The following is a 26,337-nucleotide window of genomic DNA, read 5'->3' on the forward strand; positions in this document are numbered from 1 at the left end:
ATAAATACAAGTATATAGGTTTCTTCTGAAGAACCTAAGTCACACTTTTCAGTAAAGCAGTTTTGCTGGAGATTATCTGGTGTTTGGGAGGCTGGTACAAATGCAAAACTAGCATGAGATTAGACACCTCCTCACTTTTGGAGCATGAAATCTCACCCACACTGCACACACAATTATAGGAATACAGTGTTGTTGCATTGACATTGGTGCTCAATGCCGTTTAACACAGGGTCTGAGAATCTTTTATTTTCAACCTTGGTTAGGAGATAGCAACAGGGATTCTTTTTATGTGCCAGCTCAAGTCTGTTGTGTTTGTTTAGGCGTTTGGTGCACTTTTATCTGGTTTTTAGTTGCTGTTTTTTTTCTATTAAGCTGTTCCCCATGACCTTATTTCATATTTTAATCTTTACCATGTTTTAAACTAACTTGTTTGAGAGACCCTGAAAAGGTCAACCATAGCTCCCTTAAACAAACAAACAATCTGGAGATTAAAATGTAAGAAAAAAATATTGCTGAAGTCTAACAAGCATCAAAATAACACCAGCCGCTATATTTTAAAGTTCTGTACTTTTCTTTGTTTTAACAGGGGTGGTATAAGATTTCATTCAAGGCAACTTCTTAATTTGAAGATTCCCAGGAGGACTTGTTCACCACGGAAGACTGACTCAAATTTCAAACAACAGGTGAAATCTGATCTCTCTTGTGACCCACCTGAAACCTGTCTAGGAGCACACCTGTGCATATTGTTACCAAAAGAGTCTACTAGGCTGAACAAAACTGAGGATAACACAACTCTTCATAAACTATGGGTGAATGTTGTGTAAAGTAAACAAATGCATATTCATAAGTTGCAACTGGTAAAAGGTATTTCCGATCGTAAACACTTTTAAACCCAAAGATGATTAAAGCTGCTGAATTAAGCTTTACAACCAGAACAAAACTTGATTACAATTAACATTCAGCTTTCACAACAAGCTCAAGAACAATTAGAGAACACAGACACCCGTCGCAAGAAGTCAATAAAAGAAACCCCTTAGTGCAAGGGATGGGAAATTTTCTGGTGCATTCTAAACTCAGTGTACAAATGTTAACTGCATATAATCATAAGGCGTTTTCTGGTTTGCTGCTGAACTTTCTGCAGTCCACAGAAAACTAAAACAGCAGCCTACAGAGGGAAAGTCTGGTCTTCCAGACTGAGTAGGTGGTAGGAGAGACAGTTAAGCACTGGAAACTGCAAGGGGCGAGAATGTTGCTGTGCATGGGTTCTGCTTCCAGGTTTCCCACAGGCATCTCGTTGGCCACTGGAAGAACAAGATGCTGGACTATATGGACCATTGGCCTGATCCAGCAGGCTCTTCTTATGTTCTTAACTCTTGTGTCAAGATAAAGCCAAATGGAAGCACAACTCCCCCCACCCCAGCCACATAAAATGTACCTAGAATCCAAGGCACCCCTGCAGTCGTTTGTAATTGGTGTCCAAAGCCCCACTCTCAGCAATGAAATGATTTTTAGGGAAAAAACACACAGTTAAAATCCACTCCAGTGCTCTTGAACTGGTATAACCAAGTAAAAACAGAATTTATAATACAGGCAAAATGCTAATGTTTTCCCAACCCTATTTTGAAAAACTGTGGGGATAGAATGGACCCCATATAGTTTAGGCAACTAACATTTTCACTTTCTCATCCATTTCAATAGCCGTATTTCGAAACCCTGATAGATTGGTAAGTCAAACGAGTATTTATTCTTCCCCCAAAAAAGGGTGGGGAGCAGCAGACTCTAAAAAGTGTTGAGAAGTGCTGTATAAAAGTTTGACAGACTTTTTCAAACAGCTTCTGGGACCTAGAGTAACTACACTATCCCTCCTATGGTAATATTTCCCCTAAAACATACCCAAACCTTCCTATACTGACATGTTATTATTATCCCCCCCCCCCGGTAGAAGGGATTTACCGTAACATCCTGAACTGCAACCTGAACTGATTTAGTCCAGGAAAAGCTTTACCACTTCATTCTGCCGCTAAATAAACTGGCCCTTAATATATCGAAGTTGCAGGTGGGCAAGCTGAGGCAGAAAGAGTGGCTTGCTTTTAGGCACCTACAGCTGAGATGTGAACCGGGGAATTCTTGGCCTGCAGCTCATGCTTTAACCACTGCACAAAAGCAACTCTCCTACATAACACACGGTCCCCAGCGAAGCACACATAAGGGATTGTTGAGCACTTCACAAATGCATCACCTTTAAAGCAAGAAATTACCAAATTTTACCGCCTATAAGACACCCCAATGTATTTTTGGGGACTCCAATTTTCAAAAAAAATGGGGGGAGATCTATCCGTGTATAAGACGCCCCCAAATTTTGGACATTGTTTTTAGGGGGGGGAAACCTAGTCTTATACATGGAAAAATACAGTTAAGTCTTTCCTCCCAAAGTGCTGCACATCAGCCAGTTAAGATCCAGACCTTTCTTCCTACACATTTCTGTAGGAATAATACAGATGCGCCTGTGTGCATGCAGCATTAAGTGCTTCCACCCTCCTGGTATGTGGGCACCATGGTAACTCTGCTAGTGCAGTAGGGCGTAGAGTTCGCTCGTTCGACATCCCTCACAGGCATAACATGAGAAATGAAGTATGCTACAGAGATCATAAGCATAGCATAAGAATGATGTGTGCTACCGAGATCACAGGCATGTCATGAGAATGAAGTATGCTGTAGAGAACAAAGGGCTTCGACATCAAGGGCATGAATGAGCTTTGCTAATATAATTGATTAATTGCTGTAGAAGTGTATAACGGTGATTGATTTCTACATATGCATTTACTATACTCAATAAATATGAGGTCACGAGAGTGCTCTGGGCTCTCGTCCCTCGACTGATACCTTACACAGTATGGTCTGTCTTTTCCCCACGAGAGCCCACCGCATGCAGCAGGCTGATTGCTACAAGGCTGGCTGTTACACATTTCTATCAAGGAATGTGTTTCTAACTCCTGTTGCATTAGGTACTCCTTATAAATAAAAGGTTTGAAGCGATATCTGGATGTAATAAGCAAACAATTAGAAGTCTACACACTGTTTCCTAACAACAAATTCATAGCCCCTCAGTTTCTGTACAAAAGAACAGAGCTTCCTTTCCTTTAGGTTTGGGACAGTCTTCAATGAGAAACAGAAGGCACAGGAAAGGCACCTCTCCCTCCTTCCCTGCTACACATACAGACAGCCAGGAGGATTAAAGAGCTATTATCAAACCACCCCATAAGCTGTAACACTTACAGATCCTCTGAGAAACAGCACTGGGACACCCATGCCAAACTTCTCATTTAAGGCACATATTGCAGACATCAACTGGTATGCTTGCCGTCCAAAATCCTGCAAACTGTCTTCTGTATTGACCACAGGAGTACAGTGAATGTTCCTAAAAGTACAGGAACAAAAATAAGGTTTGTGTAATATGTATAAAACAACAACAGAGGTCAAAAACTGTGTGTGTGTGTACCATGAGAGCACACGCAGAGAGTAAAATCTGGTGGGGAACCTGTGGCCCTCCAGATGTTACTGGACTGCAACTCCCATCAGTACAGTCAGGACGGCCAATGGTGAGGCATGATGGGAACTGTAGTCCAGCAATATCGGGCCAGTCACCAGTTAGCAACCGTAGCTCTAGGCGATGTTTCTCAAACTTGGGTGCCCAGCTGTTGCTGGACTACAACTCCCATCATCCCTGACTGCTGTTTGCCCTCGCTTCCCCCAATGCCCCATGTCTCTGCTAACAGGTACACAATGAAATGGATGTAGCACCTCTGTACATAAAGCTGTGTTCCTGCAATGTAAGCGCCCACTCATCATAATGCTGATCGCCTCATGGGATAGATAGATCAGCACCACATTCCTCATGCAACGAGCGCTCAGGTCTGTGGCTCAGGTGTGAACCAACAGGGTTTGAAAGGAGGAATCACTACAGCAATGGAGACGTGAGCAGAGGCATTGTCATCATAGCTCCAAAAGGAACTTCCATCCCTTCTCCACATCTCGCATTAGACCACACGGTCAGGCAAGCTTCAGATTCTGCTGCAGAACAGGGGTGGGTGGGGGTGAAGTCCATAGATTTCTAGGGACCGGGAAAGTGCTTGCCAAAATGGGGCATGCAAGAACTGGATCTTTTGTGAGAAAAGGTATGATACAGAATATCATACGGTTGGGCAATCTGTTGCCATGATGCGAATCCTTGGAGCGTTTGCATTGTGTCTTAAAATATAATATTCCTACCGTTCAAGCTACATGACTGTGTTAGCATTTCACCCCTCCCTTTGTGAGAATCATATGACTTGTGGTCTGAGAGAAGGGGAAGGGAACTGAGTCTTTGATCTCCCTATTTAACTTCTCTGTGCCATGTCTTCTCAGTCAGTTCAGACAGACTTTGTTATTCTATCTCTCTGCTGCAGATAAGGTGTGTGGAAGGAACTTAGCCACACAGGCTGTATAATCTGTATATATTGTAGCTTGTAGAAATAAAGAAGAACTGTTTCAAGTTAACGTAGCCACAGTATTTATTAGACCTCTGGAGAAAATGAAGGTGCTCACAACACACTGTAGTGAGTCCAGTTATCTGGATTGAGCTGAAGGTGTTCCAGTCTTCTAGCCTGGCCCAGTCGGGGCACAAAGAGGGGCACAAGACGTGGATAGATCCTAGCTTAAATCCACAGACTGAGCAAATCAAGCAAAACAAAGAGGTTCAGCTCTCCATGTAGCTTCTCCACAATTATACAGTTTTATTTGTAAATATGGATGGCTGGAGAGGGTGGGGAAAGAACAGCAATTAAAGCACAGGCATGAAGTATGGCAGGGGAGGCCAACCTTTATTGCACATCAGCCATAAATCAAGTCTGAAGTATGAGCTAGTGATGCTTGGGTGTGCACAAGAGTACAGTACACAACTCCAACTCCTCCTCAGTTCCCTGGCTGTAGTTGTGTCTCTAGTCTAAGGCCATGCTGCAGAAGGTGGGAGATAGACGGACAAGCAGCAGTATAAGCCTGACTTTGTGTCATATTACCAGGCCTGAAGGCCCACCTGACTTGTGTCCAGGTGTGACCTTTGCCATTGCAGGCTGGTCAACCATGAACTATGGAAGAGGCCCTGGTTAGGTCAAGGAATTTAGGATATAGGATTTAATATTTGCCTTCACAACTTGAGCTCAGTGCCCACTGTCCTTCTCCGATATAAATTTAAAGAAGAACTGTCCATTTTTATGACTTGACTTTTTAAGGATGGATTTTAAAATTGAAATTAAAACTATAATCCTGAGAGTCGGCTTTTGATTGGGAATTGCTGGGTGGCATCTTGCGCCGTTTACCCTAAAAGTAACAACATTTGAAGAAAACTTCATTAACAGAGAGCCATTAGAGACTTATTGCCGCTTGTCATATAAGCTGTGGGAAGACAGTTCCAAACCTTTAATCTTTCGGGAGGAACATTTACCTGGATCTGCAATTATCGCAACATTTTTCTGTTCCCATGATACCTGATGAGGCCTTTCGGAGTTGTTTGTCTTCGAAATGAGACAAGATGATTCTACCCAAGGGAACATTGGGAATTAAATAAAAGAACAAGAATTTACATGTTAAATTCATTGAAGAAAACAATGAGCAGAAATCACCATCATTAATTGGTTCACCTGGGAGCTAATTTATCTTGCTTGAATCATCCTGAGACAGGCATATATAGTTTTTCAAAGTATGAGCTTCAAGGTGCAAATAAAAAAAATGAACCAGAATCCAAGAGGTACTTTTCAAAACTTTGAAAGATGTTCATTGAGCTGTGTTGACAGCTCCTGATAGTTACTTGCTAAAATATACAGTATAACACGTACTTTCTTCTGCAGCTATTCAAGTTGAGGTATTTCTCAATCTTTGCCATCATCTTCAGTTTGTACAAGCGAAATCTATCATTACGTATCTCATTGAGTAGGTGTCTTAAAAAGAAATTCGGGGAGAGAAGAAGAAAATTAGAGATGAAACGTTCATTATCTCCCTGTCACCTTCCAAGAAAATATAAAATTTGCACAAACATCCCACACACATACTTTTCATGCAATATAAATTGGTCATAGCTATAAATGGAACAAGAAATGAAATATGCTCTGGGGGCTGTGGGGGAGGGGAATCCCAGAACAGGTTTAGAGGACACCTGAGGGATGCATGGAGGGGTGTCAGCAAACAACATTCCTTGTGTGCATATCCCACTTAACACTACACTGAATTCCACCGACTACCTCAATGGTCATGTTCAGACATCACACTAAACCAGAGTTTAGTGTAACAAGAACAAGATGCAGCGAGCCTTGGGTTCTTGCATTCTCCATGTTCTTCTGTGCCCAACAGAAGGAGTTCAGAAGCTTTTGCTTGCAAGTTAGTTAGCGCGGGTGGCGCTGTGGTCTAAACCACTGAGCCTCTTGGGCTTGCCAATCAGAAGGTTGGCGGTTCGAATCCCCGCGATGGGGTGAGCTTCCATTGCTCGGTCCCAGCTCCTGCCAACCTAGCAGTTTGAAAGCGTACCAGTGCAAGTAGATAAATAAGTACCGTGCGCTGCTCTGGTTTCCAGAAGCAGCTTAGTCATGTTGGCCACGGGACCCGGAAAAACTATCTGCGGGAAAAACCCGGCTCCCTCGGCCTTTAAAGCGAGATGAGCGCCACAACCCCAGTCGTCTGCGACTGGACTTAACTGTCAAGGGTCCTTTACCTTTACCTTTTTTTGTTATATTTATATATCGTTTCACACTCTCAGAGGCATCCCAAAGTGATTTACAATAAAATATTGTTTGGACCAATGGTAGCTTTTTGTGTTGCCCATACCCAACAAACTGTGGTTGAGCTTAACTATGGTTTGTTTGAAAAAGGTTACATTCAAACACTGGGTTATGAAGCTGGTTTGTTAAGACAAACCATGAGTAAACAACAGTTTAAGACTGGGCTGACAAGTTTCTCCAAACTCCTCCTTGTAAGCATTTGAGGAGAGAGGAAAGCATGAGCCCCAAACCCACTCTGGCTCACTTTTACCATGCTACTGTGTCTGTATGGTAGGCCAGTAGTACTGGTTACCTGTTGAAACTCATGTCAGCTGGAGTCCACAACACATAGCAAGAGGCAGGGAGCCCATCACGACCAGCCCTTCCAATTTCCTGATAGTACGATTCCATTTCCTTTGGCGCTCCATAATGAATAACTGTCCGGATGTCTGCTTTATTGATGCCCATTCCAAAAGCTACAGTCGCTACTATACACTGAAAAATAACCACCATATCAGTTTTTAACTCCACTTTAATACTGATGCATGGAAAAGTTCAATGTGCTTACAACAGTTTAATGTGTCCAGCTAAATAAAGTATACTATGCCTATGTCCCCAGTTTGCTGAATGCAAAGCACTCATTAAAGGCAATGAAACCAAAGTAGCCAAAATGGAGCTATATTGGGCACAGCCCAGTAAAAGGTACTACCTGAAAGTCCAGTTTAAAGCAATTGAACAAGCCATGCAGCCAAATCCTATGAACATATAGCCAGAGGTATTGCTGAATTCAATGGGATTTACTCTCAGGTTAGGTGTGCACAGAATCACAACCTTAGTTGCAACTAGTTTAAATTCTATTGATGTCAATGGGACACAGTCAGAGCTAACTTATGCTGGATTGTGGCTGCTGAGCTTGGAAGGAAAGTGGGAGGTGGGACCTTGAGACATAGTTAGCGACTATGATGCTTCCTCCTAATTTCCCCCTGTATATCCCACAAATTAATTTTGAATTATGGTGCTGGAGGAGACTCTTGAGAGTCCCATGGACTGCAAGAAGATCAAACCTATCCATTCTCAAAGAAATCAGCCCTGAGTACTCACTAGAAGGACAGATCCTGAAGTTGAGGCTCCAGTACTTTGGCCACCTCATGAGAAGAGAAGACTCCCTAGAAAAGACCCTGATGTTGGGAAAGATGGAGGGCACAAGGAGAAGGGGACGACAGAGGATGAGATGGTTGGACAGTGTTCTCAAAGCTACTAACATGAGTTTGGCCAAACTGCGAGAGGCAGTGGAGGATAGGCGTGCCTGGCGTGCTCTGGTCCATGGGGTCACGAAGAGTCGGACACGACTGAAGGACTGAACAACAACAACATATCCCACAAAATACTACCACATAGCATCTTATGACAAGCAAACAGCATTTCCTTCATACCTGAATTTCATCTCTCATGAATCTGTGGTGGATGTCTCGCCTTGCTGCGATTCCCATGCCAGCATGGTATGTTCCACAAACAATGTTTAATTTTGTCAGCTCTGCAGCTACCTGTTCAGTTGTCTTCCTTGACGGGCAGTAAACAATAGTGGGGCCTTCAAACTCATAACTAAATCTAAGAATTTAAAGAAGAAGAAAACAGCTGTGTGTGACATAGATCATTAGGATATCCAAGGAATGAACAAAGAAAATACGTTAGCCTTGTGACAAATCTTTCTTGTAGATTTTCTACCTGAATACTTGCTCTATTAATTTAATAATAAACTTGGAAAAAAATACTGATCTACTGTTGTGGACTATCAACACATTTCAGAAGTTGGTGGAAAGTGTTATTGGAGTAGAAGAGCCTGACAAAACACACTCACTTGTCTTTTTTAACAAGGAACTGCTGCATGTCCAGGATGATATTTCCAGTTTTCCGTGCTACTTCTAAGTATAAATTAGGCCGGTCAAAGCTGGTACACGTGACCTGGGGAGTCTTAAGGTTCAGACAGTTTATGATGTCCTCTCTGATAGAAGGGCTTGCTGTTGCAGTTAATGCAACAATGGGAACCTGAAAAGAAAAAAGAAGCAGAAAGAAATCAAAGCATTAAACTCTTTTTATACCATAATCCAAAATTTAAGGAATAAAGAATAAGCGGGCACTCTTTTATTTGATTTACTCTAATTGGTGTGGCAAGTGCACACTTGTAAATATATGCATGAATAAAGCATATTGTTTTCAATGAGATTTAGATAATTGTTCATCTATCTGGATAAGAGGCAGGCTAATATGTGTCTTATGATACCTAGGTGCCCCTTGAAAATTGTGAATGTCAACTTTCATTATAAAAGTTAAAGCTTCTTAAGATCACTTAATGATTATATGTGATGGTATTGTCTCCTAGAAAGGATCAGGCAGTAGGGTCAGATAAAGATTCTCAGAAGAACTCTGGGGGGAATCTAGGAAATATCCATCATCACCTTCTCCTTCAATGTCAACATTTGCAGTTACAGTGAACATTCACACAGGTTACCATTAATCATATTCCGGCCTTCCTCCCACCACTTCCCTTCCTCCCCCCCAAAGGTTGCGAGGCAACCTTTAAGAATCCATATGCATGTAATGCTGTCCAGACTGGGAGTGAGCTGCAGAATCACACACTCCCCTTTCTGCAGACCATTAATCTTTTCTTATAGCCCCAAAGCTCAATAGCACAATTCAGTCATCTTGCCAAACCAGGGTTAATTATGATTTAGTCAGTTGTCTGTTTTGGCAAACCATGGTTTGCAGGCAGGCAGCACACCAGAATCAGAAGCCAAGGTTTGAAAGCAGTTTGCATGTGCTTATTATAGCACAGCATGATGTGCAGATTGGCAAAAGGGGATTGTGGCTGTTGCTGCTCTTCCGTTTTTATAGTGTTTTGGCCTCTGGGAGTGCTGAGTAGTTGGAAAACAAGAGCAGATAACCACAGCTAATATACCTGGAAGTTCAAACCATCTTTAGCATAATTTATGGTTGGCATGATTCTGAATTGAGCCTATGCTAGTATAAACATTAATGTGTCATCATGGAGGGAAGAGTATGTAGCGAGTTGCCCATCCGAAACAGAAACACAAGGAATGATCAACAACTATACACAGCGCACAGAGATCAAACATTTGTTTCGTTAAAGTTGATCCATGTTCAAAAAAATTAAATCACAAAAAAAATCTTTCAATGGCTCTACTGTACCTTAGGAAGAGTTTTCTTCAACAACCCCAAAGACCTGAAAGAATTCCTGAAGTCATGTCCCCATTCAGAAATACAGTGAGCTTCATCAACAGCTATCAGGGTGATGCCTAAGATGAGTTAAGACAGGCCCAATCATGTGGTTACAGAGCACTTACGACATTATAGATTTCAGAGCCGATTGGTATATACGTTTTGCAAATTTAACCACTTATGCAAGTAGTCTACTTCTTTGAATTAGCAGATGTCAGGAGCCAGAGTGACTCAGACCTCTGGGGGTACCTCATCTGAAGAAGAGACCTAGGATGCTGCAGTAAGCCCTGATACACCTAAAGAACCCATTAAAGCAGCCCAACTAATCCAGTCTTACAGACACCTCACCCGGAAAACCTGTACATGCACCGTGGATCAGGTTCTTCACTGGATCTCTATAGCTAAGACAAAGGTGGACCCAGTGAAAGACAATGAACCAGTAGGGGAGTGCTTGTCCAGCTGCAAGAAGGCTTCCAGATGTCTACTCAGAAGAAAGCTGCACTTGTAGCCCAGCTGATGTTCAGAAAGGCAAGGATCTGGTTGAATTAGTATAAAACCTCTGTGTCTGCCTTATTTGTACTGGCTTTTACAGTTCCAACGGTTCTCTGTCTTGAGCAGCCCTCCTTTCTTTTTCTTTTGTAAATAAATTTTTATTGGTTTTACAATTTCAAATTCAACAATTATTTTCCATTAAAAAAAAGAAGAATAAGAAATACAAAATATTTAAGAGCTAAAACAAAAAAAACATCTTTTTGGAGGTTCTCTTTAACCTCCTGACTTCCCCCCATTTCCTTTCCTGGTTCATTGAATATATCTCTTTTCTGCATAATTATACTTAAACCTCTTTTTTCTTATCCTTGTTATTTTATCTTAATTACATACCACCAGTTTTTATTGTTTCAGTTCAAATTTCCTTCCATAAACTTTATCTTATTTTAACTGCTTGCCAGTGTTTGGTCAAAGCCTGCCACTGTTTCTACTTGTTTACAATATTTTTGTACATATACAATAAATGCCTCCCATTCTTTTTTAAAACTTCTCAATGTCATTGTCTCTGAGCTTTTCTGTAAGTTTTGCCATTTCTGCATAGTCCGTTTTCAATTGCCACGAGCCCTCCTTTCAACTCTTGCCTAGATTTCTGTTTGTCTACAGTAGGGCAACTGGGTTGCAAGTGAGCAAACTTGAACCCTGATTAGACGACCCAGTTAACATTTATGCCAGAAATTATTCTAGTAAGCTTTAATGCTGATTGGAACCTCAAATTAACCTGTGGACCTCCAGATGTCATTGGACTCCAACTACTCCCAACAGGTAGTCAGCCGCCTCTTTATTAAAGTTAAAAAGAAGAAGCTGTCACTTGGCAGAAATAAAACCCTACAACCTTATGTTGGTACTTTGCAGAAGGGAAAGGGATAAAGAAAAATGTGCTCTCCACTGAACCTTCCCAATGCTCCCATAAGGTCTACAAAAAGCTATCTTATCCTTGCACTCCTACATCCTTTCCCATACAGTGGTGCCCCGCTAGACGAATGCCTCGCTAGACGAAAAACTCGCTAGACGAACGGCATTCGCTAGCAGAAGGCTGCCCCGCAAGATGACAAAGTCAATGGGGCTGCTTCGCAAGATGAAATATTTTATTTATTTTTTAGCGCAAAAACCTCTGCACTGCACTGCCGCTTCGCTAGACGAAAAATTCACTCTACGAAGACACTCGTAGAATGAATTATTTTCGTCTAGCGGGGCACCACTGTACTAAGTTTCCGGCAATTCTCAGAAGCGAAGAAGTAAAGAGGACAGACAAGAGGGGGCTTCAATTAACAGAAACCTTGGCTGACTGGATCAGAGCCAATATAAACATTGGGGCAGCCCAGGTGGACAACCAAGAACATGCCATAAGTTGGTTTCTCTGATAACAGCTTACCCTTTTTATCTGACCCAGAGGCGGGAATGCCAGCAGGAGCGTCACCGATTCCATACAGTAGCTGGCCTTGAAGTTAACTATGCAGAGCTGCAATTATTGAGTCTCAACACTAGCTGGAAAGACCAAATATCCTTATCAGCTAAGGCCTTGCTCTCTTTGGAGTACTTACAATCAACAGCTTAGCCCAACTGAGAAAAAGAAACTCTGACCCTCTTTTTAGAACTTGAAGAAAGGGATTAACTCTTAACCTTTCACAGTGATGGTTCTCCCAAAGGTCTTTTTTTCTATTCCAGACTATGGACAATCCTTCCTCTTCACTGTGGCAAAGGCAGAAATACTGGGTAGATTTCTGTCACTGGAATAAGAAAGTGCGGCTGGGGGCGGAAGCGGGTGGCAGCAAGTAACATGCAGTAAATCAAAGGTAGAGAGGTTGGGGATTCCCAGCCCCAGATCATACTGGGAGGCTTTCTGGCAACACCAGTGCCTTCATTGCTAATAACGCTGAAATGAAATAGAAAATTCTTTCCAGTAGCACCTTAGAGACCAACTGAGTTTGTTCTTGGTATGAGCTTTCGTGTGCCTGATCACCTCCTTCCCTGCTGAGAGGGATTTAACACTATCAACTATTCCCACTTACCAATTGTTCTGTCAAGTTCCTCAAGCCATGGCAAGTTCCCCGAACAGAACTCTGGGGTAATGTAAACAACTCTATAGTGGCCCCTAGCAAAAGGAGGGGAAAACAGCAGTGAGCTCAAGTTCAGCCTACGTATATGTGAAATTGCTCTTTCATGTTTACTGTACTTTATAAAGTTCTTTAAAAGCAACTGTTGTAAGAATTTTAAGGTATTTTATTTATATATAATAATTGTTATTAATGTACCAAAACAAATAAGGCCACATTTCTGAAAAACAGCACAGGAAGACAGGCCTCACTCCATTTTGACTCCCAACTGACCAAGTATTTCTTTGTCTCAGGAACAAAGGGGGGGGGGTTGCCCCTCCAGCTACTCAGCAGCCCTCTGCCTGAGTGATAATCTCTGGCATCCTGATACCTGAGTGTCAGACAAAAGGGTGTGATTAACTTGGCTGGGATATAGGGAAATGTAAATATCTTTTGTTTCACTTGATGGGTTTTTGGTGGAGGGCAAGAGGAGACATGGGGGCAGGGTCCAAGATGCTCAGATCACTGCTACCAGACCCTCCCAATTTGTGATGTAATTCTAATGTATGGAGGGGTGGTCTTGAGCTGGAGGGGGGCAATTTCAAAAGTCTATATAGGAGCTTGCGCGCCTTTGTTGGAGGTCTTTTGCTTGCAAGACACCCTGCTGCAGCAGTTTCTAATAAAGGGCTATCGCCTTGCCTTGGGAGATTCTGTATCGTCTCTATTTATTCATAAGTGCTCTTGAGAGGAGGGGAGCCCTACTAAGGCTCTCCCCCGGGTTCGTGGACTCCCTTCTGGGGTTGAACCTAATTTTTATAACACAACTTTAGGACTCTACCTAAGAAGAGGCACTTTATTTGCCTGACCACCCCAAAAAAGGAGACAAGGCAAGGCTTACGCTTTGATTTCCCCTCTGACATTCTTTGACTGTGCTGATCCAAGTAGGCAAGCTTGAATTCCTGACATCCTACAAGAAAACACCAGAGTTTTTTTATGATTTAGATTGTAATACCCATTGGCTACAAACAGTAAAAAAAAAATCTGTCTGGCTGCACAGTGACTGTTCTCTAAGCAGGACTTTCACTAATTCGCCATAAAAAATACAGGTAAGATGCATTTTACGTTTTCACTTCCCATCTATTACTTTGCCTTCTACAGTAGTATTATATGTAGTGGACAATTGAACTTCCAACATCGCATCCGAAAAGGGATTTTGGTGCAGTGGGGTGGGAGATAAAGCTGGCACATTTCCTCATGCACATTTCCAGTTCAACAGTACATTAAAGGTATGCTTATCTGGAACATCTGAAGCATGGCTGTGACATCATATGTCTTAGAAAATGAAATTCTCTGCTACAGAAATATAAAATCTTCTAGTTCAGGGGTGGCCAACTCCCAAGAGACTGCGATCTAACGTAAAATAAAATAGATCTAATTTTAACAGAGTTAAAAACTGGCAGTGATCTACCCCCTTTTTGGGGGTTTGGGTCAAAGTTGTTGAGTTTTTTTCAGGGAGGAGGTAAAATGTTGAGCTTTTTTTAAGGGGAGCCAGTTGTTCAGCTTCTTTGGGGGGAGCCAATGATCTACCGCAGATGTCCAGTGATCTATCGGTAGATCACGATCTACCTGTTGGACATGCCAATCTAGTTCATTTCTTTTTATTAAAGAAGCTTTAAAAAAAAAACTTTGATAGACCCAGGAACATCTCTTTTGCAATGAAGAAAAGAAAAGAAAAAAGACAGCACCTCTAAGGGAGAAAAGGCGCTGCATTTGTTTTACGCTACACTTTTTTGATAGGTTTGGACATTTTGTGGATTACAGTTAAAAATACCAGAGACAAACATATCCTCAAAGTATAATGCGGCTGGGGAAACACAACAGGTCTTCCGATTTATTGGTTTAAAATACAGGGCTGAGGTCTCATGAGGCTGCTTTCATCATATAGACACAGAATCACAATATATAAAATGAAGACAATCCCATTTCTTCACGGCAGGCCTAGACTTACTCAAGTTGCAGTACTTGGTCTTCCATCAAAGAAATAAGGGGAGAGATTACTATTCCAATGCCTCTGGTGTAAACAGGTGGAAACTGAAAGCACAAACTTTTCCCATATCCTGAAATAATATATATTGAATGAACACATCTTGAAAGATAAGGGAATCTCAATGGAAAACAACATTTCCTTAACTCAACCTCCCAAGTTTGTTATCAGTTTTTATAGAGACACAGATGTATATAATGATATTAGCGAATTAGTGGGTTTATCCTCATGTGTATGTCAGTACTAATAAGGGTCTTCTACAACACTTCAAATTAAAATTTTACAGATGTAGAGAAAATCACAGCAAGGCTAAAACTGGCACGGAATTTAATGAACCAGCTTCAGCCTTCTTTGTTCCAGTGACCTCTAGATCAGAATAATAGAATAAGATGTACATGCGGCTACACAGCTGGTGCAAAATGTGGCAGCAAGAATGCCGATAGGAACAAAGTGGTCTGAGCATTTTAACACCAATTTGGCACTATGTTGCCTAGTTAGCTAATAACTTAGTATTGTCTAAATCAGAGCTTTCCAAACTTTTTTAAAAGTATTTTTTATTAAACATTTTCTTGATTTACAAAGGTAGTGCAATATCTCTCGCGTATTTTTTCCATGTAACATTTTTACAAGTCAATTTCGTTTGTTGAGACATTAGGAAGAAAAGGGGGAAAGAGGCGGGTGGGGTGGGAAAATGGGTGGGGTGGGGTGGGGTGACAATGTTTCTTTTTTACTTGATATATGTAGGGTTTGGTGTCAGTGTTGTTTGTGCAGGTTCTCTGTTGTTCACTTGTGTTCCTTTGGTGGTGAAAGAGTTCAGGGTTGGTGTAGGGTGTGATTGTTCATTTGTGGTTGGCTGTGGTGGTCTTTGGTTTCTTGTGTGAGTGGGGGGGGTGAGTGTTTTTGGTCAGGTTAGCCATATTGATTTGTATGCTGTCGGTATATTTTTGTCATTGTCTTGTTGGGCTGTGTGTGTGATGAAGGGGAACCATACCGGGGTGAAGGTGTCTTCTTCTGTTTGTCCCCGTGTCAGTTTCAGGTTACTCGTTAGTTTTTCTAGTAGGGCTGTTTCCCATACTACTTGGTACCATTGATCCATGCTTACTCCTGACAGGTTTTTCCAGTGTCTGGTTTTGATGTTTCTGGAGCTTTCCAAACTTTTCATGTTGGTGACACACTTTTTAGACATGCCTCATTTTGCAACACAGTAATTCAATTGTACTAGCAAACCGGAGGTTAAACTAACCCCTTTCCAGCCCCTGGGAGGAGCACAGGTGTAGGAGAGAACATCAAAGTTCATGAGCTTCCTTAAAGTTGCAATTCTTAAGACTCCAAACCATTGCATCCAAAAAGCTTACAGACTTCCAGCCCAAAGATATCCTTGGCATTTTATCCCCACCCCCCAATTGGGCAACAACCGCTCATATCACTACACCCTAACACTCTCAGGAAGTCATCTTCATGGGTTTATTAAATATCCCTTATATGACATCCTGTGAAAAAATATATGCAGCTCACCAGTTGCCATGACAACAAGGTTGTCTCTTCTGTCTTGCAAAACCGAAGAGATCACTTTCCATTGGACCCTTAAAGTTCAGGAAAAACATGACACAATACGTTCAACGCTCATTTGAGTCTTATTCAGCAACTTAGCATTCACTCTCTCATGTGCAACATACAAGTTTCTTTTTACAGAAAGCCGAGTCTTCTATGCTCTATCGACTCAGCTATTCCAGCTAAGGAATTCGGAATAGAGCAGAGCTCCAGGGATTGTTCTCCTTGGTGTCTCCCTTCCTCTGCCTTCTATCACAAAAACATCCAGCCATCCATGTCACCTTTGCAACAAGTCAATTCCTCATTGTCCCTGCCTGCCTATACATGCCGCTAGTCCTGTTCCTGTTCCACTGGCCATGTCACTATCATCTCATTTGCACCATGAGTGTGCCCTAGAAGACACCTAACGCAACACTCCCCTGGCCCTATGCACTGCACAGGGAGGTGGATAACTTGCCCACTGTTTTCAGGGAGCCCACTCCACCAGCACTGATCTCATCATTGCAGAGCCCACCATATGTTCCAAGCAACACAGCTTAAAGACCACTGCACTATCCATGCTGGTCACAACCCACATGGTTTGCCCTATTCAGCAATACAGCTGGGGCAAGGGAACTGCCACAGGGATATATGTTTACATGGCAAATACAATGCACAGATCCCTTCCTATTGCTGTGTATAGGAAAGGAAAACAACAAAACTTACGGTTTAAAATTTGCATGTCCAAAATACATCTTTAGGCAAGCAATTTGTTTATCGTTGGGTCTAGGCAAGTAGGAATCTTTGAAAACACAGAAAACACAAGATTCAGAGCTAAAGAATGTACAAAATCTAGTGAAGTCATGAGAAGCAGTTCTTGTAGCTAGGTCTCCATTTTAATTTATTATAGTGATTGGGGTCTAACTAACTATTGTAGGCATGCTCAGTGAGAATTCTGGTTTCTTCGCCACCCCTAAACAGCAGATTCCCCATGCTTTATTATAAATTGCTCTTGAAACTTGGAGGTTTGTCTTAGCTTCTCTTTGGAGAAATACAAGTTCACTTTGAAGTGCAGAACTAGATAGGTGGTTCTTTGGATATATTTTAACAAATCTTTAAAGTGTTTTTTTAAAAAAAATATTTACCCCAACTTTCCTCCTCTTCCTCAATGCCTTCATCTTCATCATTATCATCTGCAGTGAGCTCATTTTGCCTCTTGGATTTATCCAGGGTCGAATCTGTGAAATCTATATTGTGCTTGTCTATGTCTTCTAAAGACTGGAGAAGAGATTGGACAAGTTAACACACTCTTAGATCAAAAGATGCCAATAAATCAGAGGTAGCTATCATACTGGAGTTAAGTTACATTTGATCGCACCTGTTTTGTTTGTTTTTTTAGTTTAGTTAATGAGCTCATAAACCCTATCAATAGAATGACTCTAGGCTGGAAAAATAACATTCCATTACAAAGAAATGGAAAAGTTGGTGGGGAAAGTTGCAATTAGTTCTATCACTTTATCTGCCCATCAAGAAAAAGCTCCAGCAGCAAGTTGATTTCTTCATACCAAGTTGCTGTTAAGGCACAAGAGAAGAGGCAGTGTTTCATTTCGCTAAACTGCACCAGTGTTCACTGTTATTAAAAGTCGATTCTTGCTTGTCAAACATTTTCTCAATGGCTCCAGTCAAACATACAATACCAAATACAAACTTCTTCAGTGGAGGAAATACAACCTGGCAAAGCACATGACTAAGAGCTAGCGCTCTCTCTCTCTCTCTTTAAAAAACCTTCTCTCTCAAAAAAACTTATTTAATCCAAAAAGCAACATATTTACAAAAACATGCTATAACAGAAAAAAACAGACAATTGAAACAAAAGTTAAAAAATTAAAAGACAGCAGCCATTATTTTGTAACGGACGTCGTGAGAAAATGGAAGAGACCCAAGCCTCATCCCTGGGATTTCTAACTTTTCCCAGCCACATTCAATACAATTATTTGTTATACCACAGACAGACAAGCAACCCCAAATACATGATAGGGATGCTTAACAACTCATTCCAACCCTTGCTTCCTTATCTCAATATAACCAAGCTTCAAAGCTTCTCTCTATAGTGGGTATTTAATTAAATAATTGAGAATTAAAATCTAACTAGCCAGAAAGATACTAATTGGCACAGGGAGGATCAGGAGAACTCCTAGATACTCGGGTAATTGATACTCAGCAAAATCAAGCCTTGACTGGGATCCAATGATCCCAGGCATGCAAGGTGAGGCAGAGAGCAGCCAGAAAGTTAAAGCCCGGCAATGCAATTCCCACCCCATACACACACAAAAACCAATGTAGAAGAACCCTCTAGAAAAAATACACAATTTTATCCATCAACAACAGGACAAGGGTGGGGTTGGACATTTCCATTATATTTTTCCATGAATTTTACTGTTCATAAACAGTATTTTACTGTTCGTGTAAACCCTGAATTACCATAAACTCTCTGGGAGGGGGCAGCACGAGCAACTGAGACCTTGTTGTATAAGTGGTTCCCCATGTTTCCAGCTCCCGTTTCCCAAAACATGCTACGTTCTCACTTTCATTTAGGCGACATAGCTGCTTTTCTGCCTCTCTAATCAGAACGCCACTGCCTTTGTGGGCCTTTATTAAAAGCAGCAAAAATGTGCACACAGTAAAATACTGTTCCTAGCCAGTGAGTTTTCCAGTTTGCGAACATTCTTTGGAACCCGAACGTCTGACGCAGCTTCCAGCAGCCAATCAGAAACCGTACCTCGGTTTCTGAACGTTTTGGAAGTCGAACGGGCTTCCGGAACGGATTCTGTTCGACTTCCGAGGTACCACTGTACTTTTACCTGATTTTTAACAGAAACATTATCAAATGTTTCCTGAAAGCACTTTAAAAACTGCTAAGTAGATTTTCAAACACCTACTTTAAGCATCTCCATTTCGAGTTCATCATCACTTTCAATGGTGCAAAGAGAATCCTCTTCATCCTCTATATGGCTTACTGGTAAATCCTAAAAGGAATATTTCAAAGTGAGTGCAGTTTCTATTTCGCTGTTGCTTCTCTCTGTGAACGAACATGACAATGGCTGTTTGTGCCTTTCCCCCCACTGATAGGGCAACTGAGGTGGGGGGGGCCAAGGGGCACGTCTGTAACCATTTTGTAGTTCTGTCTCTTTTTCTGTTCATTTAGATGTGACGGCCATTATGCCATCCCCCAAAGCAGCCACTTTGTGCTATACCATGCCCCATAGCAGTCATGTGTGGCTCATGCTCACAGCATTTCCCCCCATAAATGTTGGAGACCCTTGTAATACAAAAAGGGTTATGCAAAGCCTTATTATTGAATTAGGAGAGGGGTTTAAAAGTCCGATATTTTGTCACAAGAGAAAACACAGGCCCCCAGCCTGAAAAAAGGTGACATAACAGGCTTATTCAGACAAGAAAAGGATAGAAAACATCCAAAACTCAAACAGCACGTCCCCAAAGGGAGATCAAAGCAACATCAGTCTCTCCAGATGCGGAACAACGCTGTGAGGTTTCTCAGATTTCTAGAAGCAAGCAGACCCTGCCCATGTCTCATACAATACTGCTTCAGTTGTTGCAGCCCTACTGAAATTGGGGAGAAATATCTGGTTGTTAATAGATTAAACATTACAGTGGAACCTTGTGGTCAAACGTAATCCGTTCCGGAAGACCATTCAACAACCGAGGCGCAATTGCCAGTCGGCAAAATCCACTGAAAAAATGGAGAAACGCACCTTGGAAGCCGTTTGACTTCCAAAAATCGTTCAAAAACGGAAGCATTCATTTCCGGGTTGTTGATGTTCGTGTTCTGATTTGTTTGGCTTCTGAAGCGTTCGGCAACTGAGGTTCCACTGTATTACTTTTCTTAGACCATTATCCAGATAGACTCACCTTAGACATACAAGCCGTTTCATTTAGCAGCTCATCCTCAGCCTGACGCTCCAACATTTGAAGTTCGTATTCAGTTATATCTAGCGACATTAAGCATTCTCCCACCACAGCTTTAGGTCCACTGTTCGAAGCATCATCTACTTGTTTTTTCTTATTAATTTCTGCTTCACCTTCCATTAGGGCTTCCTTTTGGACTAGTTTGTGACCCACACGATTGACTGACTCAGGCGTGACCTTGGAAGTAAAGTCTGACATTTCAGTTTTTTCTTCATTACCGCAAATCATTTCTGAATCTGTAGTATCTCCCAACTCCATCCGGCAGGTAGGCTCAACAAGCAGCTCTTTTCTTAAAGCCTTGATGTTTTCTGACACGGCAGCCAAAATTTCTGCAGCTCTATTAAAGAATGTCAAAATGGCAGAGCAAACGTCAAAATGGGCTTGATGGATTTATCCAGAGAGGGTTAATGCAAACTTGGATGCATTCTTGGTCTGATCTAAATGCACTCCCCATTCTTGGTAGGATCCCGAAAACCATATGTACAATTCAGTTACCTATTGCCCACATTTTAGCACTTAGAAACATATTCCAAAGCACCTTTCAATTAAAAAACAAAGGTTATTCAATTACATTAAAAAAACAGATCTTAAAAGATACAGTTAAAACCAAGAAGGAAAAGGGATCACTAAAAATATAATCAACAAGCTAGAGGAGAATGGAAATTTATCTCGGACTAAAAGTCAGACAAAATAAAGATGTTTTCACAGTTCAGAAGAGGCGGGGATACAACTCAATCTCTTATAATCTGGGCACCACAATTTAAAAAAAACTTGCTCTGCATTCCAGTCAAGCACACCTTAAAGGCCAACAGCACATGAAACATTTCTTGATGCTCTATACCAGGGGTAGGCAACCTAAGGCCCGTGGGCCAGATGCGGCCCAATTGGCTTCTCAATCCGCCCTGCAGATGGCCAGGGAATCAGTGTGTTTTTACATGAGTAGAATGTGTCCTTTTATTTAAAATGCATCTCTGGGTTATTTGTGGGGCATAGGAGTTTGTTCAATCCCCGCCCCCCAAAAAATATAGTCCGGCCCCCACCACATGGTCTGAGGGACGGTGGACCGGCCCACGGATGAAAAAGGTTGCTGACCCCTGCTCTATAAAATACATTCAGGGGGTCTCCCAACATTGTTAAAAAGATTTTTTTAAGGAGTAAAAGGAAATGTGGTAAAAAATTAGGCCCAAAAAGCTACGGTGCAAGTACAGACGTCCTGGTACAAGTATAGAAGGCCTGTCTATGGTTTTGTCTGATCAAGCCCACTTAACTTATGTGATTTCGTAAACATACAAATAGTGCACTGACTCAATTAGATCATTAATTTTCTGAGAAGGAACACATACCATTAATAAAGGAAACAACACCTAACCTTTGAACGTTTGTTGATTGTCCAAAAGTGCCAGGAAGATTATTTGCTAAATCCGCCATCTCCTGTGATAAAGATGCCAATTCCTTCTTCATTTCACTTGGCAATAGGGCCCCATCTGTTTGTTTGGTTTTTTTTGGGGGGGGAGGGGAGGAAAGGTCAATGTGAACATTATTTTTACCAACCACTATGTGCTCTTTTCCAGTTACCTGGCTTTGAAATAATAAATAAAATAAAATAAAATAAAATAAAATAAAATAAAATAAAATAAAATAAAATAAAATTCATTGTTTTAATAGCGATTTACTTCCCTTTAAATTTCCAGCCTGCTCACAAAATAAGGGGTATCACAATGATTGCTTTTAAATGAGCTTCCACTCTGGGCTTTTTCAGATAGACACAGAATTCTCCTAACGTGTTTCATATGCATGCTTAAATCTTTCTGGTCATTCTTAAATGGGTCATAGTATACACCCTAATCTTCCAATTGTATAGAAATATGCAATGCCTTTTAAAAGACTCCCCACCACACCTCCATGCTTTTTGTAAAATATAGTCATGGGAAAGTCATGCTAGCAATCTTTCCAATCTAAAAGGGACACCTTTTGAGGTGTGCAAGGTATTGCTATGTATACCAAATAGTATGCGGTTTCATTCAAGTATATGACCATACCCACTCTATTTTCCCACAGCTCTGATAATACACACAGTATGAACTGTGTCTTATCACGTTGCCCAATGCATTTTAGGAAAAGAGGAAAGACAACAGAGGTTGAAAGTGGGGGTGGGTAGAACCTCATTATGGTTTACGTTGAAGCTCACCTTTTTCTGCACTAACTTGCATCTGCTTAGAAGTACTCATGTTCACCAGTTTTTGGTAAATGAGAAGGCTAGCCTACAACGTAAGAGCAAATAAAACTGTTTAATGCAAAAGGTAATGCTTAACATTTTTTCTCAGTCCATATAATTTAAAGCTACCTATCTCCCTCTCAAAAAAATTTTTGATTAGTATCTTAACAGTGAGCTTTCTTTTAATACTGTGCTCAACTATTTTTAAAAAAAAAACTGTTACAACTCATAATAAGAATTTTCAAGGATGTATACAATTTAAAATAACAATAATGAACCATTTTTAAAATTATAAAACCATAAAACAACAGGGAAACAGCTTAATACAGTTTAAATAAAAAGTGGAACTGGGTGGGAATCTCAGTGGACAGCAAAAAGGTAACTTAGTCATTAAAAACCCAGGGAAATAAGGTCTTGGCCTGGCACTTAGAATTCATTAGTCTAAGCATTAGGCAAGGAGCCCTGGGGGGATCAATTCAATGTAAAGGCACCACCATGGAGAAAACCCCTTCCACAGATGCCACCTGCCTGATCTCTGATGTCAGGGATACTGAGAGAATGATGCCCTTAACTGGCAGGCAGCTTCATGTAAAATTAACGATGCATGGTTAATACAGAATTCTATTTCATGAAAGTTAATTATGACCAGAAGCTTCCAGATTGAATCAGAAGCCATTTCTGTTTCCTTTTGGCAGCTCAGTCCTACGTAGCTGGGATGCCATCCAAGAAATATTCTCTCCACCTTCTGTGTGGCTTAACACTTCTTTTAATCAGAGAATTGAGGGAGCCTGTAACATTGGCCAAAGCCACTGATTCTCACCCCTATCAGTTGCTTCTATTTTTTAAAAGCAAAATGTTACGGTGCCAACAAATATCAAGGAACAACACCATATCCCCCATGTGACTTTGCAATTCTGGGATATGGCTTATAGGAGACAGGAGAGGATGCTGCTCTCTACAGAAGATCACTTCAGCACTACCAAGGGAAAGTAAGTGTCTTTGGTAGGCTCAAACAGGAAACTATTGCTGGCAGTAGAGTTCTGGGTTAATTCACGGGACTCTGAGAAAGGAAGAGAGTAGGGGCTGTGTACTCAGACAAAAGGCTCATCCACATCTTGGCATATTAAGCCGATCATCCAAACCAGGCCATAGTAAGCTTGCAAATTGCATACTGCCAGACGTCACCTAGAAAAATATAAGCTTCTTAGTACATACATAAGCATCGGTAGCGGCGTACAGCTTTTGCTCCTCTGTAAGGGGAAACTGCTTCCAGTTACCACAACGGACCAATTTGTCTTTCAAAAGCTGTTTGTGGAATAGATGCTTCAGAAGGTTGTTCAGGCTCCATACCTCTTTACATTTGAGCTAAACAAAATAAGTTGCAACCATTAAGTGCAAGCTGTTTTTGCGACTGCATCAGAAAATAAGTGCACATTGATATATTTCAGATAGAGATGGAATAAATCTAAATCGCAGGCTTAAAATGTGTTCAGAGAACACACTAAATTTTAAAACAGAGGTTAAGTGGAGCAATAGGCTGTGAAAGAATTTCATGATACAAAACCTTTAATCAGCTACCTTTAACGTGAGCCATGCTGCAATTAAGTGTGTGTATGGGAAATCCATCCAGAAGACAAAATGCATATTTGAGGAGTTAGTGATTCTAACATGGTTACCCTTCTTGCCTCTGTTCCTTCCCCCTCCCTCGCAGCTGTTAAGTTTTTGATGGTGTGAGAACAGTTTTTGATGTCCTAATCAGTTGGGAGGCGGTGAAGCCCAACACACAGCTGCCTTATTCAGTCTGACAGGATAGTGCTGGGAACCTTCTTTGATGTTGGAAATTGTTATTGGAAAGTGAGGCATTGGAGGTGGCTATCTATGGGCAGAGTTTTTCAGAAGGTTGTGCACAGACTGATTGGCTGCAGGGCTGTGCAAACTGAGGCTACCTGGGAGAGTCACTTTGCCACATCTTGAGGGCTTCCAAGTGGCAGATAGAAGTGCATGTTTGGTATGTATATATTGCTTGTTGTTTAGGAATAAAACCTTATTTTCACTCACTTGTGTTTTGTATTGCTTCTGAATCACTTTTAAAAGAACCACCTTGCATTTGGCAAGACAGTGTACCAGAATGAATAGATGTATCAGCTGAATAAGAGTAAAGTTCTGTATCATTAGCTGAAAATATTCATCACATAAGGCTCGGTGTGCCATAGCTCAGTGATAGAGCCTCTGCCTTGCATGCAGAAGTCCCCAAGTTCAATCCCTGGCATCTCCAGGTAGGGCCGGGAGAGATCCCTGCTAGAAACCCTGGAGAACTACTGCCGGCCAATGTAGACAATACTAAGCTAAATGGGCCATTGGTCTGACTCAGTATAAGGCAGCTTCCTATGTTCCTGTGTTTTGTGACTTTGGAGCAGAGAGTTCCAGAAACCCAACACATTACATGAGAACTCAATGAACCCTGGCCAAACAATACTCAAGTGACAAGCAAGAAGGCTCCTCATCCCAGATTTGTGGAAAGTGAAATTTCTAGCTACTGAGATGGTCCATTCTCAGTCTCTCTAAATTCCTATAGATTCATAGTCTGGGAAATGAATTCTTTGCACTGGGCGGATCTGAGGCCAGCAACCATAGTAGTTCCTCAATATTATTATTATTTTAAAAATCACAAAGTTTCATATAATGCACAATGGAAATACAGTCCAATAAGCAAAAGCAATGGAGAAGAAAGTATTTGGCACAATATAAATATTGATCCTAAAAGGATCTCATTATGGGATATCCATTTTCATTTTACCGTGTTTTACATTTAAAACCTTGTATATCACTAACTGCAGGAGATTCATTCAGCAAGGTTAGTTTAAATACACAGCATAGGGCTTCTCGCCTACATAGCTGATTTTCTATAACTTTTCTGTTGAGTATCCCCTCTAATAGCAAAGAGTGGATTATTATTACCTTTTCATTAGCAAGGTCAGCCAGGTCCACAAGACTCTCCAATTTGATTTCAAAATCACGCATCAGCTTCCATTTATCCCCTTCGATACCAACCCCAACTTTTTTAATAGTGTTACTTTCAAGCAATTTTTTTAGTGCCAAAGGGAAGTCTGAAAAGATCAAGTATGCACATTTTTAAAATAACCACTTAAGGAATGTATATCCTATCTATTTAATGTAACCTTAGGCTTCTCACAATGCTTTTTTTTTAAAGAAAGAAGTAAATTATATGTTGTTCTGATCTCTATCACAGCTGCACCACCTCAGCTATACATTAAATTACCTACACAAACACACACAAAAAGATATTTTCAGCTAGAAGTGCTGGACAAACAACAGAATATTTCATTACTTTTTTTTAGCCCACCCTTCCTCCCAAGAGAATTCTGCCCATATTCACCAGCTGATCTAGATACTGCTCACAAATTCAAAAGAACTTAGGTTCAGCCCAGAAACATATAGGAGACATGAATATTAGCTACAGCAGGGGTCAGCAACCATTTTTAGCCGTGGGCCGGTCCACCGTCCGTCAGACCATGTGGTGGGCTGGACTATATTTGGGGAGGGGGAGGGAATGAACGAATTCCTATGCCCTACAAGTAACCCAGATATGCATTTTAAATAAAAGGACACATTCTACTCATTAAAAACATTCTGATTCCCGGACTGTCCACGGGCCAGATTGAGAAGACGATTGGGCCGCATCCAGCCCACGGGCCTTAGGTTGCCTACCCCTGAGCTACAGAGTTGAAGTACTGTGTATGCATTGATACATAATGGATAGTAGAATTTGAAACACTGAGCTTTGGTTCACAGGCTCAGTGGGAGCAATAGAAACAAGCATGAAGAAACCAGTGTCACCTCCCCAAACAACCTGACCTAAGTGAGGACAAGAAACACCAGCAGCTGAGGAATTGGTGTCCCCAAAAATCCCTAGCTAGGAACAGAAAACTGCAGCCA

General features: G+C 41.3%; 1 protein-coding gene across 1 annotated transcript in view; it reads right to left on the reverse strand.

Annotated features, from left to right (window-relative positions):
* Positions 1-26,337, reverse strand: part of WRN (WRN RecQ like helicase) — a 51,337-nt gene that overhangs the window by 20,776 nt on the left and 4,224 nt on the right. Inside the window, exons 5-23 of the mRNA XM_033173098.1 lie at positions 25,339-25,487; positions 23,596-23,745; positions 22,354-22,426; positions 21,535-21,649; positions 20,109-20,502; positions 19,118-19,204; positions 17,324-17,456; positions 16,905-16,980; positions 16,164-16,231; positions 14,613-14,721; positions 13,503-13,571; positions 12,581-12,663; positions 9,993-10,099; positions 8,644-8,831; positions 8,219-8,393; positions 7,099-7,280; positions 5,871-5,972; positions 5,480-5,572; positions 3,277-3,418 (exon numbers count right to left, since the gene is read on the reverse strand). Of these exons, the coding sequence (XP_033028989.1) occupies positions 3,277-3,418; positions 5,480-5,572; positions 5,871-5,972; positions 7,099-7,280; positions 8,219-8,393; positions 8,644-8,831; positions 9,993-10,099; positions 12,581-12,663; positions 13,503-13,571; positions 14,613-14,721; positions 16,164-16,231; positions 16,905-16,980; positions 17,324-17,456; positions 19,118-19,204; positions 20,109-20,502; positions 21,535-21,649; positions 22,354-22,426; positions 23,596-23,745; positions 25,339-25,487 (2,495 nt within the window). The remainder of the gene's footprint in view (positions 1-3,276; positions 3,419-5,479; positions 5,573-5,870; positions 5,973-7,098; positions 7,281-8,218; positions 8,394-8,643; positions 8,832-9,992; positions 10,100-12,580; positions 12,664-13,502; positions 13,572-14,612; positions 14,722-16,163; positions 16,232-16,904; positions 16,981-17,323; positions 17,457-19,117; positions 19,205-20,108; positions 20,503-21,534; positions 21,650-22,353; positions 22,427-23,595; positions 23,746-25,338; positions 25,488-26,337) is intronic.

This window comes from Lacerta agilis, chromosome 16, assembly GCF_009819535.1.
Source record: "Lacerta agilis isolate rLacAgi1 chromosome 16, rLacAgi1.pri, whole genome shotgun sequence".
NCBI classification, from domain to species: domain Eukaryota; kingdom Metazoa; phylum Chordata; class Lepidosauria; order Squamata; family Lacertidae; genus Lacerta; species Lacerta agilis.